This window comes from Aethalodelphis obliquidens, unplaced genomic scaffold, assembly GCF_003676395.1.
Source record: "Aethalodelphis obliquidens isolate GAN/ISIS:26980383/991018 unplaced genomic scaffold, ASM367639v1 scaffold59, whole genome shotgun sequence".
NCBI classification, from domain to species: domain Eukaryota; kingdom Metazoa; phylum Chordata; class Mammalia; order Artiodactyla; family Delphinidae; genus Aethalodelphis; species Aethalodelphis obliquidens.
Genome location: NW_020838003.1, coordinates 6,253,779 through 6,266,223, shown reverse-complemented (window position 1 = coordinate 6,266,223; position 12,445 = coordinate 6,253,779). Strand labels below are relative to the sequence as shown.

Sequence of the window (12,445 nt, the reverse complement as noted above, 5' to 3'; positions counted from 1 at the left end):
TTTTAAAAGAAACACAAAAATATATGAATGACTGTAACTTTTTATAGTATGTGAAAAGTTATTTCAAAAAGGAGGGAGTTAGATAGATCACTGTTCCTCAAAATTTCATGCCAACCAGAGGCCAACGGAGAGCAGAGTGTGCTATAAGGAACAGATGTATTTACATATAAATTGTTTTGCAGAAACGTGACAAACCAGCTGGTAGTGAAGGCCTAACCCACAAACACAGTGAAATTTGCTTTCAAAGCATATAAAGAGGTTTATAAACATGTAATCTAAGTCACTTAAAGCAATGTTTTGAAACAAGACAGAGTATGTGTACTTCTATTAAAGACGAAATGCATGAGAGATTCTTGAGTGCCCGCTACAATACCTACAGACAGAACTGAAAATGGACCCTGCATCACCCGGATAAGGCAAAGAAGGTAGCTTTTCTGAGTCTTCAAATGCTGCTGTAAATAACAGCAAGCCCTGCTCCTGGGGAACAAGGATGTAGGTTTGGTGAGGTAGGAATTTCTAAATAGATTTGCTATTTATAGACATCTGGATGCCCCAATCTGCATCAGTTCACTGTGGTGGGGAGCTTGCTCTAATTAGCATCTGACTTTGGCTTTGAGAAAAATTGCTTTGTGAAACAAAGCTAACTTTTCTCTTTCTAAGAGGATTCTGCTGCTTAGGCCAGATGGAATTTGCTAACCCCTCTCCACTGAATCACATCAACATTCATCCATCAGACGAAAGACCCTGTTATTCCACTAAGCTGCCCATTGGAAAAGAAAACACTCTTTTGCGGGAATTTCCCTCTGCTGGAGAAAGGAAAGCCACCTCACGTTTACGGCATGCCTACCCTCTTCCGTGCACTTTGCCACAAGTTTGATCCCCCCATCACTTTATCCCTCATACATGAATGTGAGCTAATAGTCCTTTTTAAAAAAAAAAAAGTAAATTGACTTCTTCATCTGAATTCATGCTCAAAGATAATACTAAATATAGAAACACATGGAAATCGTCATATTGCACTATTCTACTGTTGATTTATTTATGTTTCCAAGTCCAGGAATTTGGTTTTATATATCAAAGACAAGGCTCATGCCACTTTCTCCTTTTTTTAACAAAGAAAAACTGTTTGCTGATTTCAGTGCAATTCGGAACACTGCTGTTGATAACAGGGCAATAATTATTACAATGGTGCAGATGCACAATTTTGCCTCTTTCTCAAGAGGTTTACTTTTCTGCACCTTTGCGGATGTAGACACACTCAGACTTATTCCACCTTTCGTATGTAAGATTAGAAATCAAATGATCTTGATATATTTTAGAAAAGGCAGAAAGTAGGGCAGAATTGAATAAAAATACTAGTAGCGTACTTTCACTGCTCCCCTTGGCAGATGTAGTCATTTTCTCCAGGTGCTCCTAAGGCATTTAATTCATATTAATTCATAACCATTGATGCCCCTGCAGATTATAACTTGTTTTGGTATCTGACTTCCACCAAAGCCTGGGAACTCTTGAGATTAAAATGTGCCTTATTCATCTTTTTATCTCCAAGCCAAGCAAAAGTTAGGAAGTTAGTATCCCAGGCTTTCATAAGGTCATTAGCCAGAGGTATTTACAGAAGTATGGCACAGAAGGAAGGCTAAGGGATATTTGTGTAAGATTCAATTTTGGTTAAAATTTCACCTCTGGTAGTATATCCAGTTTAGAACCCAGTGCCTTAAAACAAAATATGGGTATGTGCTAGTTGATTCAAGATCTGCAGAAATAGACTGACTAAAGGCATTAGAAGTCCTCAATTCATAAAAGAGAAGATGGAGGGCTTCCCTGGTGGCGCAGTGGTTGAGAGTCCACCTGCCGATGCAGGGGACACGGGTTCGTGCCCCGGTCTGGGAGGATACCCCATGCTGCGGAGCGGCTGGGCCCGTGAGCCATGGCCGCTGAGCCTGCGCGTCCGGAGCCTGTGCTCCGCAACGGGAGAGGCCACAGCAGTGAGAGGCCCGCGTACCGAAAAAAAAAAAAAAGAGAAGATGGATAAGACTGGGAGGAGGATGAGTTGGGACGAGATAGTGTTATGGGGTGGCTTGGGGAACCTGGAGGCCCTTTCCACGTACTGAAGCAGCTGCTCCCCATTTTCCTAAGAACAGAGGACAGGAACTGGCTTATGCTACCAAAGGCAGGAGCCATGGAAGACTGGCAGGTACTTGGAAATGCATTACGTTGGGGATAGCGGGTCAAATTATTTTCTGTGCCTGAGACTCTCTGTTTGGACTTGACTGAAAATAGGTGGCTTAAAGGACCCACCCTACCAGGATCCCTCTCCCAGATTTTCCATAAACCCTGGGATATTAGACACATTAAAACCTTGGAAATAACCCAGCATCCTCTGGGCAGACTGCCGAGGCCAGGAAGCTCAGCCTCAGCCCGAGAGCGAGGGAGACAGAAAAGGGCCCTGACTAGGGTTTTTCTCATCTTCATCCAACCATTCTGATTCCCCTGACCTAAAGAAAGAAAAGCAATGAAAAGGCATGTAGAGGGAAATAAATCTGCAGAAAAAGCAGGACCCTCTTTACCTACATGTGTCTTCGCTCTACCAAGACACAGAAGTAGAAGGCAACATGAAAAAGAACTCTGTCGCTGACAGCCCTGTTTGAATGGCTGTTCCTCTTCGGGAACCGTGTTAAGAGGAGCTGAGGCGTGGGGGAGAAGTAGAAAGAAAAATGCCTTCACAGACACCCAGCGCTTCAGATCGTCCAAGTTTCCCTCATCGACTCAAGTTCACAACCCCGCGGGAAACTGGTGGGGCAGATAGGAGTGGCGAGGGAGAAGGAGACAGCTCTAAAAGCAGTTTGTTGTGCAGCGGATCAAAATCGGGTGCAAAGGGGAAAAAAAGCCATCTCCCCACAGTATACATCTATAGTCCAAACAGAGGCTACCTTGTTAGAAGATTCTAGAAATTCTGCAGACAGCAGAAGTCAACAGAGGTCAACAGAGTTAATTATTTATGAGGTCTCCCTCCCTGTCTCTTTAAAACAAAAACAATGACAAAAACACATTTCATTTTCTTTCCCGATGGATTCACAGGAGCCGCCTCTAGGTGTTGGCTCTCCTTTCTGCTAAACGCTGCCAGCGGGGCCTGCAACAGAAGCCGGGCCACCGGAGCACCTGCGGACTCTGTTTCACAGCCAGAGCGAGCTGGGCGGCCACCAGCAGTGAGGCCCAGCTGTGCTGACTGATAGGCTAATGTCCCATGTCATCCCTTCCAGTCCATGTCTCTGGCTCAGGGCTTCCCATCTGACCAGATGCACTGAGAGCTAAAAGCTCCAGGAGGCTGCTCCAAATCAGTCTAAACAAAGAGTGGCATTTACTTTACACCACAGAAGCCTCATGCTAAAAGCCTCCTTGAAGTTGATCGTACAACCTGGTCGTCCCCTCTGCTGCCGAGAGGGAAGGGACAGGTGAGGGACCACCCATCCCGCTGGAGACAGCCTTACAGTCCAAACAGAGATGCCTTCGTTTCTTACCTGGGCACACTCCACTTTGGCACACTCCCCAGTCCGGCAGGTCACTTGGCCACGGTCACACGTGCAGAACTCACAGGCCGAGCCCTTCCATATTTCATCCTGGTACCGCACAAGCCCCCCATGCGAGCAGCTTCCAGCAGGAGACACACAGTCCTCGCAGCATCGCCCATGACGCTGAGCCCTTCTCTGACCCTGAGGAAACAGAGAGAACGGCAGGGAAAGGGCAGTGGTCAGGAGGGCGCGAAAACATCCGACCTGATGGGGCAGAAGGACATAAAACACCAACTCTGTGTGCTGTTTTCTTCCCCCACCTAACCCAGCTGAGGCACATTCCCCTTCCCCTCCCCCTCCTTCCTGGGAAGCAGGTCCTTCTTGCTTCCGAGCATCATAAAAACTTTTGATTCCCTCAAAGGACACACTGGACTAAGAGATGCATTTCCTAAATGACCCCGAATAAAGGTTAAAAATCAAGCTACACACTCTCAAATACCTTTTCGCATCTTAACGGAGGGCAGGCCTGTTTGTGGCACCTGACCTCACCCCGGTCACATATACACGTGGTGCAGGCATTTTCACTCCACTGCTCACCATGCTGAGTGAAGAAAAGAAACGAAAAAGTGGAAAATCAAATGTCACATATATCAAGTAGAAACACAAGGCACATGACACAATTTTTTATCATAGTTTTTAATTGAGCCATATCGAATGTAGTCCTGAGAAATAATATCATCTAGGCAGCAAGAGGCTCTAAGAAAAAAAGTCAATACATGTCCAAAGAGAACTTGGGATTTGTTTGCATCCAACTATATTCATTCCACAGATGCCTTGAGGGCCTGCTCTCTGCCAGACACACAGAGGGCCTGGAACATCAAGATTAATAGGAAGACCCTGTTTGCTGGCTACTCGATGGTCATTCTTTAGCTCTTCTTTGCTGGGAGACCCAGTTCTCACTGCTACACACTCACGTTCCCAGCTTCCCTTGCAGCCAGTGCACAGACTTGGTCCCAGTCCCAACTGAGGGGACCTCAGGGGAAGTGTGCTACAGCAGTAGAGGTTGAGGAAAAGACTCTTCTCCCCCATAAAAGAAGAAAAGTCCACCCCTTTCTTCCACCAGGCTTTAGTCATGATTGGTTGAGGACAAGCTGCCTGAAGCTGTGGAAGTCACACTGGGGCATGAGGTGACAAGACAGAAAGCAAATGCCAACATGCTGAGGACGGCAGGGTGGAAAGATCAGAAGAGTGAAAATCCTTGACAACATCATTGAGACCTGGACTGATCAACCCTGCAACTGTCCTACCTCTGGGCTTCCTGTTATATGAGATAATAAATGTTTCATTTTAGCTACTTTTAGAGGAGCATTTCTGTTGCTTGCAGCCAAGGACACCACAACAGGTATAGAGGCTCTCTCTTCCAGAAGAAATTAATCTAGCACATATGTGGCTACTGTATTGGACAGCACACATCTAATATATACAAAAATCCTTTCCCCATTAGTTGTTTTCATTTACACTTCAAGGGACCCATCTAGAATTTGTGTCATCCATCCCCTAATACTCGGTTCCAGATTCTCTACTGAGAGTCAAAAATCCCAATTTCTATTTGGTTTTCCTTAGAATGACCGGCAAACAAGGGAAGCAGATGGGTTAATTTTTTATATATTCTTTGCTTTCGAATAATGTAACCTTCTTTTGGCTCAGCTAGGCACTCGCAAGTCAGAACATTCATTCATTCAACTTGTTGCACTTACTTTTATTTAGTACCTACTATGTGTTGGGTAGTTAGCTAGACTGCCCCAGTAGTACTTTCAAGTTTTCAGGGTCCACCCCCCCGCCCCAGCTTCTTGCCCTTTTCCCTCTCTCACCTTCCACTCCCATGCTCCCGGTCCCACTGTAAGGCAGGGGGACACTGTCTCTGGATATCAGTGCCTAAAAGCCAACCAAAGCAGGCAGACATTCCCAGAGTCTCCAACATAAGTGTAAACTGACAGTAACCAATGACAGTCTTTTTTCCCTTCAAGATGTGTGAACAGTAAGTTCACCAAGGTTCATGAACCAGGTACCGCCTGCCAGCATGTTCTTTTGTATTTCTAATCCCCTCCGATTTAATTTTTTCACAAAGGCTTCCCATGAAGAGAAGAAAAAAGCCGTTTATGAACTGAGTTACTAATCCTGGCAAAGAGTCAGATGTGGGTGGGGGAGGTATGGTGGTTAGAAGGGCAGAGTGTAAGAATGGATGTCAAAACACCTACATGGGGCGTATCAAAGCTTACCTCGTAAACTCGGCCAGCTGCAGAGCAGGATCGCAAAGAGCACTGTGGACAACATTTTCCAGGGACTCGGACCACAGTTTCATCCTTGACACCCCAAAAACAGTCCATCAAAAGGCAGTATTAATAAAATCCACAACAGGAGGAAAATTTCACTCACAGCCAACTCAATCATGTGCCTCAAGCCTCCAGAAACAGCAATTTCCTCTCGTTTAATATTTATTAGTCACCTGGTGCTTTGATAAGAATGAGCACTTTTCAGGGCAGTGTGACTCTTAAGAAGTTTGCACATCCCTCAAGTCCCATCCACTTCTAAGAACAAACAAAAGCACAACTAATAACAATAATAATAGTACTTCGTGTTTGCCAGGTACTGTTTTAAGTGTTTTACGTGACCCTGTACAGTAGATGCTCTTATCCCGCCTTCACAAACAAGAAAATTAAAGATCAGAGAGGTTGTGTGTCTTGTCCGAGGTCACAAAGCTGACCTGGTAATAGTAAATGGTTGGCAGAGGGACTTCAGGCACCAACCATTCAACACTTAAGAACATGTACCCTCCTGCTGAGTCACTGCTAATCTCAAAGTGAAGGTATCCCTCCCTTGATAAACTACCTCACTATTCTTTTGCATCTTTATGGGAATCCACACGTTTATATATACGCATTAGGAGGTCCTTAACATGAAAAAAAATCAGTCATGCCCCTAGATATCTAGGAATAAGCCAGTGCAGAGAAATGTGGGTGACAAACCCTGAATGCCCAAAGAACCCCTACCGCCTTATTCCTACAGTTTCAGCTCTACCACCTGCACCCCCAGAATATTAGACCCTTTGTCACCACTGCCCTAAGAATTTTCACAGCAACAATCTCCTCGTTAATGCCAAAGAATCAGCTTCTCACTTTGACATCACCACAGCCTTTTAAATGGAAGGAAAGTAGGCAAATTAAAGCCAAGAGAAGGAGGATTAGAATAAACCGAGTTTCAGTGACTAAGAAGTGGTAGATCTTATACAGAAGATACCTCCTGAACAGTTAGCTGCACTTTCTCTTACAAAAAGCAGAGAATGAGATTTTATTAACATGGTTTGCTGTGGAATTCCCTCGGCAAGAAAAGAAGGCTGGTGTACTTTGGGGCATGTGTGTAGGGGGGTGTCAAGTAACCTTAATTTTTCATGGAAAGTTCCAGTCATGCTTTAGTGGCTTTTTTAACCCAATTATATATGATCAGCTAGATTAATGCATTCCTATCTAATAGGAATTTATTTCAAACACCTGAATCACTGGAATTCACACGACAACTGTTTTCTCTGCTTTAGGTTACCTTATTTCTTTATAATTCTGTAAAAATATTATGACCATTGATGTTTAATAGAGTATGTGAAAATTGGACATGCGTTGAAGTCATTGAGCATTTCTTGACCTCAGAACTCTTGAGTTTAATGAAATTTCAGTGAGGAAGTAAAAATAAAGGTATATCTGATGTCATACTCACTGTTCAGTAAGTTTATGGAAGGAAACAATGAACGTTTACAACGTTAAGTAAACAGGGGACAAATGTCATGATCACAAATCTTGAACAGAAATATAGAGGTAGTATGAATCTATCTTAACCAGCATGGAGTAAACCCAAGGACAGGGGCAGAGTCAACTGGAGAGTGGGAGGTATGGGTGGCAGATAACTACCTGTGTAGAGGCTGGTACAGGAAAATCAAGTTTCCGATTCTTACTGGCAATAATTATGTATTTCATTGACAGAAACAAAACCTTTCTTCACAAACAGAGCCCAAAAAGGGCAGGGAGGAAAAGCATTTAAAGAGAAAATATCCCATTACGTGAGAGAACTTCCTGACTGAGAATTGAGACCCCATCTGGTCTGGTGTTTTATAAGCAGGACTGGAGAGGCAAGTAAGAAGAAGGTGAGCAGCAAAGTGGGTTAGAGAAACGGGAAAGGCGTTTTAGCTGTACATTTTTGTGGCTATCATACACTTGAATCCTATTATTCTGGTCTTCGTGGATTTGCCCTTCCAAACCTACAGACTACCCAGGGGCTAGTACGCTAGGGACTGATGACCAAACCCAGCCCACCACCAATTTCCATAAACTTTGACTGGAATGCAGCCACATCCATGCATGTACGTATTATCTATGGGTGTCTTTGTGCTATAATGGCAGAGTTGAGAAGCTGTTCCAACTATATGGCACACAAAGCTGCAAATGTTCACTCTCTGGCTCTTTACAGAAGAAGTTTGCCAACCCCGTGTCTAATATGGTACCCTCAGTAATCACAGGAGTTCAATGCCAAAATAAAGTAAGATTAATATCATTACAATTTCGGGTAGGACCACCATTAAGGATATACAGTTGACCCTTGAACAATGCAGAGGTTAGGGGAGCTGACCTCCACACAGCTGAAAATCCGAATATAATTTATAGTCAGCCCTAGGTATCCACGGTTCCTCCACGTCTGTGGTTCCGCATCCGTGGATTCAACCAACCATGGATCGTGTAGTACTGTACTGTTTACTATTGAAAAAAATCCATGTATAAGTGGACCCACATATTTCGAACCACGTTGCTCGAGGGTCAACTGATTGAATTATGGTTTTCCATATTCCTTAAATAAAAATACTTATGACAAAGTTTATAGCATGTTATGGCTCACAGCTCTTGACAAAATATCTTCTCCTGTAACACCTCTGAAGGTATAAAAATGAGATGAAAATTCTACCACCAAAAAGTAGAACAGCCAACCTCCTACCATTGCCGAGGAAGTCCCACTGACCATAAGACTTTCTGTGGCCTTTCTTTGCTTTATAAACCAAAACAGAAATAAGAACCATCATTTCTTCCCAACTCTCTGCCTTCCAATATCAAACACAACATGGGTTTGTCCCCTCAGTGTGCGGCCACTGCAGTTTGAAGCCATTAGAGTGCCATCCTGGCCTTTCAGCTCCCTCGATGTCTTTCTACCTAATCAGAGCCCATGATGTAAAAAAAAAAAAAAAAAAAAGGAAAACAAAACAAAAAGAGTGGGAAGTATGTGTGTTGGGGGAGGTGGAGGAAGTGATGAAAAGTGGGGAAGAAGACACCCAAATGTAAAGCACAGAGTCACTGAGAAACATGGCGAGAACCCTTGCAAATTGGGGATTACAGTTTTACATTTCATGAATTCAAAATGCAAGAGGGTTGGGCAGTGGAGAGAGAAAAATATCTGATCTCAGTACAACAGAGCTACACTAAATGAAAACCTGCCAGACCCTTGGTTGAGGAAACACACACCTTTCTTAGCACCTGGCAATGGATCCAAGAAAGGCAATTAGCCAAGGGCAGGCTGCTTACCCTTGCAGCTTTCAAGCACTGGGTATGGACAGATTTCTCTTGACCAAGGCTGAGTAAACAGAAAGAAAAGAACTTGGGGGAAAAACTCTAAAGAGCAATAGAAAGTAATAACATTCTGAAGATGCACAGAAAGAACAGATTTCTGAAAACTAAGTACTGCAGGATCTAAAATAAAAGATTTAAAAGCCATTTTGCAACTTCAGTAAGATAGAAGAAAATGCAGTCTTTATTAAATAGAAGGAAGAAGCGATAAAGAAAGAAAAAGCATTGGGGTTAAAAAAAGATGAACCAGTGATAGGAGAAATAAGGACGAATTAAAAGAAAATTAAAGGAAAATCATCAAATTAAAATCTATACTGGAGGCAGTAAACACAAACTCAAGAAGCTCTCTCCATAATGCAGAGGAAAGACACAAAAGTGAAAATGATGAGAGAGAAAGAGACCAAGGCAGGGGAGCAATCTAAGAATCATAGGTGTTTCTGAAGAAATGAGAATAATTGGAACAGACATGACTAATCAAAGCCGTAACTAAAGAAAACATTTCACACCTGGAATATAGACTGAAAGGGCTTCACAGTATTCTAGGCAAACTATGTGAAAAGACACCTCACTTGGAAATATCCTGGAAAAATGTTTTAAATATAAAGATGAAGAAACATCCTGCAAGAATTCAACAGAGTAAACTAACTGAATGTAACAGAATAGAAAGCAGAAAAATCTCAGGCTCCTCCATGGCACTAAATTCCAGGATTTAATGGAACAGAGTTTACAGGGTTGATACGGGAAAAGATTATAATCTCCTTAAATTGTAGACCCCTACAAATTGTCTTTCATGAATGTAGGCAAAACAGAAAATAATTCTCAAACACTTAGTGGCTCAGAAGACACACCAATTTTTATCTTTTTTAAAAAACTCTGAAGATGAAGTTCAATTCACTTAGATTAACCAATATTGGGAATGGGAAAATTGTAGTATTAAAAAAACTGATGGGAGAAAATATTTGCAAATGAAACAACAGACAAAGGATTAATCTCCAAAATATACAAACAGCTCATGGAGCTCAATATCAAAAAAACAAACAATCCAGTCAAAAAATGGGCAGAAGACCTAAATAGACATTTCACCAAGGAAGATATACAGATGGCCAAGAGGTACATGAAAAGATGCTCAACATCACTAATTATTAGAGAAATGCAAATCAAAAATACAATGAGGTATCACCTCATGCCAGCCAGAACGGCCATTATCAAAAAAGCTAGAAACAATAAATGCTGGAAAGGGTGTGGTGAAAAGGGAACCCTCCTACACTGTTGGTGGGAATGTAAATTGATACAGCCACTATGGAGAACAGTATGCAGCTTCCTTAGAAAACTAAAAATAGAACTACCATATGACCCAGCAATCCCACTACTGGGCATATACCCTGAGAAAACCATAATTCAAAGAGAGACATGCACCACAATGTTCACTGCAGCACTATTTACAATAGCCAGGACATGGAACCAACCTAACTGTCCATCAACAGATGAATGGATGAAGAAGACGTGGCACATGTATACAATGGAATATTACTCAGCCATAAAAAGAAATGAAATTGAGTTATTTGTAGTGAGGTGGATGCACCTAGAGTCTGTCATACAGAGTGAAGTAAGTCAGAAAGAGAAAAACAAATACCATATGCTAACACATATATATGGAATCTAAAAAAAAATGGTACTGATGAACCTAGTTGCAGGGCAGGAATAAAGAGGTAGACATAGAGAATGGACTTGATGACATGGGGTGGGAGGGCGAAGCTGGGGCAAAGTGAGAGTAGCATCGACGTATATATACACTACCGAATGTAAAATAGTTGGCTGGTGGGAAGCTGCAGCATAGCACAGGGAGATGGGCTCTGTGCTTTGCGATGACCTAGAAGGGTGAGATAGAGACGATAGGAGGGAGGCTCAAAAGGGAGGGGATGTGGGGACACGTGTATACATATGGCTGATTCGCTTTGTTGTGCAACAGAAACTAACAAGGTACTGTGAAGCAATTATACTCCAATAAAGATGTATTTAAAAAAATTGGTGATAATAGTATCAGGAAGAACTCTCATCAGACTGAACATTTTAATGAGCCTACAAAAATGTGGATGGTCTAGGGCTGTTCACAAGGCATCTGGACAGAAGCTGAAGGCAAGCAATTTCAGCATGAATTTACATCACACACTAAGGGAGCAACCCCTTATTTGAACACAGGAATTTCTCCTTTTGTCAGAGATGATCACTAATTCCTAACATCTGATTATAACTATGCAAACAAATATATCCACATTTGCCTACCAAAAAATTGGAATGAATTCCAGAAGAAATTCTATTGTGATCTTTTGGAATGGTGGAAATATGGAAGATCATTTCCTTCTCTGCTTTTCCGCTTTTTGCAAACTTTCCTTAAGGAATACAGATTCCTTTTACAATCTAAAAAACACTTTATGGGCTTCCCTGGTGGCGCAGTGGTTGAGAGTCCGCCTGCCGATGCAGAGGGTGCGGGTTTGTGCCCCAGTCCAGGAAGATCCCACATACCGCGGAGCGGCTGGGCCCGTGAGCCATGGCCGCTGAGCCTGCGCGTCTGGAGCCTGTGCTCCGCAATGGGAGAGGCCACAACAGTGAAAGGCCCGCGTACCGCAAAAAACAAAAAACAAAAAACAAAAACACTTTATATTAAAAATCAAATTTTTCTAAAGCTCAACACCTGGAAATGCATTTCTTCTGATGAGCTTGTGTTTTTTTTAAATGAATGAGTTTTAAAAAATGAATGAGTTAACACATATAAAAGGCTTGCAATCATGCTCAATGATGTGAGCAACTATTGTTTTGTGATTATTATTATACATAAATGATATGTAACTCATCATTTTGGGAGGCGATACAGTGTAATGGTTAAAAATATGTCAGGTGTGGTCTGTTGAGGTTGTCATGTATAACTGCCTAGGTTAGAAGCAATGACAGTTCATAACTGTGGTACCTTGAGCAAATTATTTAAACTCTGTATCTCAGTTTTATCTACTATAACGTGGGATGATAATAATAATTCCTACTTCACAGTGTTGTTACGCAAATTAAAAGCTCTTAAAATTAATGATTAGCACATAATATATGCCCCCAGTGTGGGGATGGTGATGGGAAGATGGTGGCGGTGAGAATGTTTCCAACAAAGGTGCTAATTCTACAGCACCTCTTTATATCATCAGAACACCCAATGGTTAATAGTGATATTAAATGAAGAAAAATGGTTTAAATAGTCTGACAGTTGGGTATTTTTTTTTTTTTTTTTTTTTT

General features: G+C 42.2%; 1 protein-coding gene across 11 annotated transcripts in view; it reads right to left on the bottom strand.

Moving 5' to 3' along the window:
- Window positions 1-12,445, bottom strand: part of FRAS1 (Fraser extracellular matrix complex subunit 1) — a 451,240-nt gene that overhangs the window by 255,235 nt on the left and 183,560 nt on the right. For 10 of the 11 annotated variants that reach the window (XM_027087689.1, XM_027087692.1, XM_027087691.1 and 7 more), the window contains 3 exons: window positions 5,789-5,872; window positions 4,009-4,110; window positions 3,519-3,710 (listed from right to left, as the gene is read on the bottom strand). In XM_027087689.1, the coding sequence (XP_026943490.1) occupies window positions 3,519-3,710; window positions 4,009-4,110; window positions 5,789-5,872 (378 nt within the window). The remainder of the gene's footprint in view (window positions 1-3,518; window positions 3,711-4,008; window positions 4,111-5,788; window positions 5,873-12,445) is intronic. The other variant, XM_027087695.1, reaches the window with a different exon arrangement.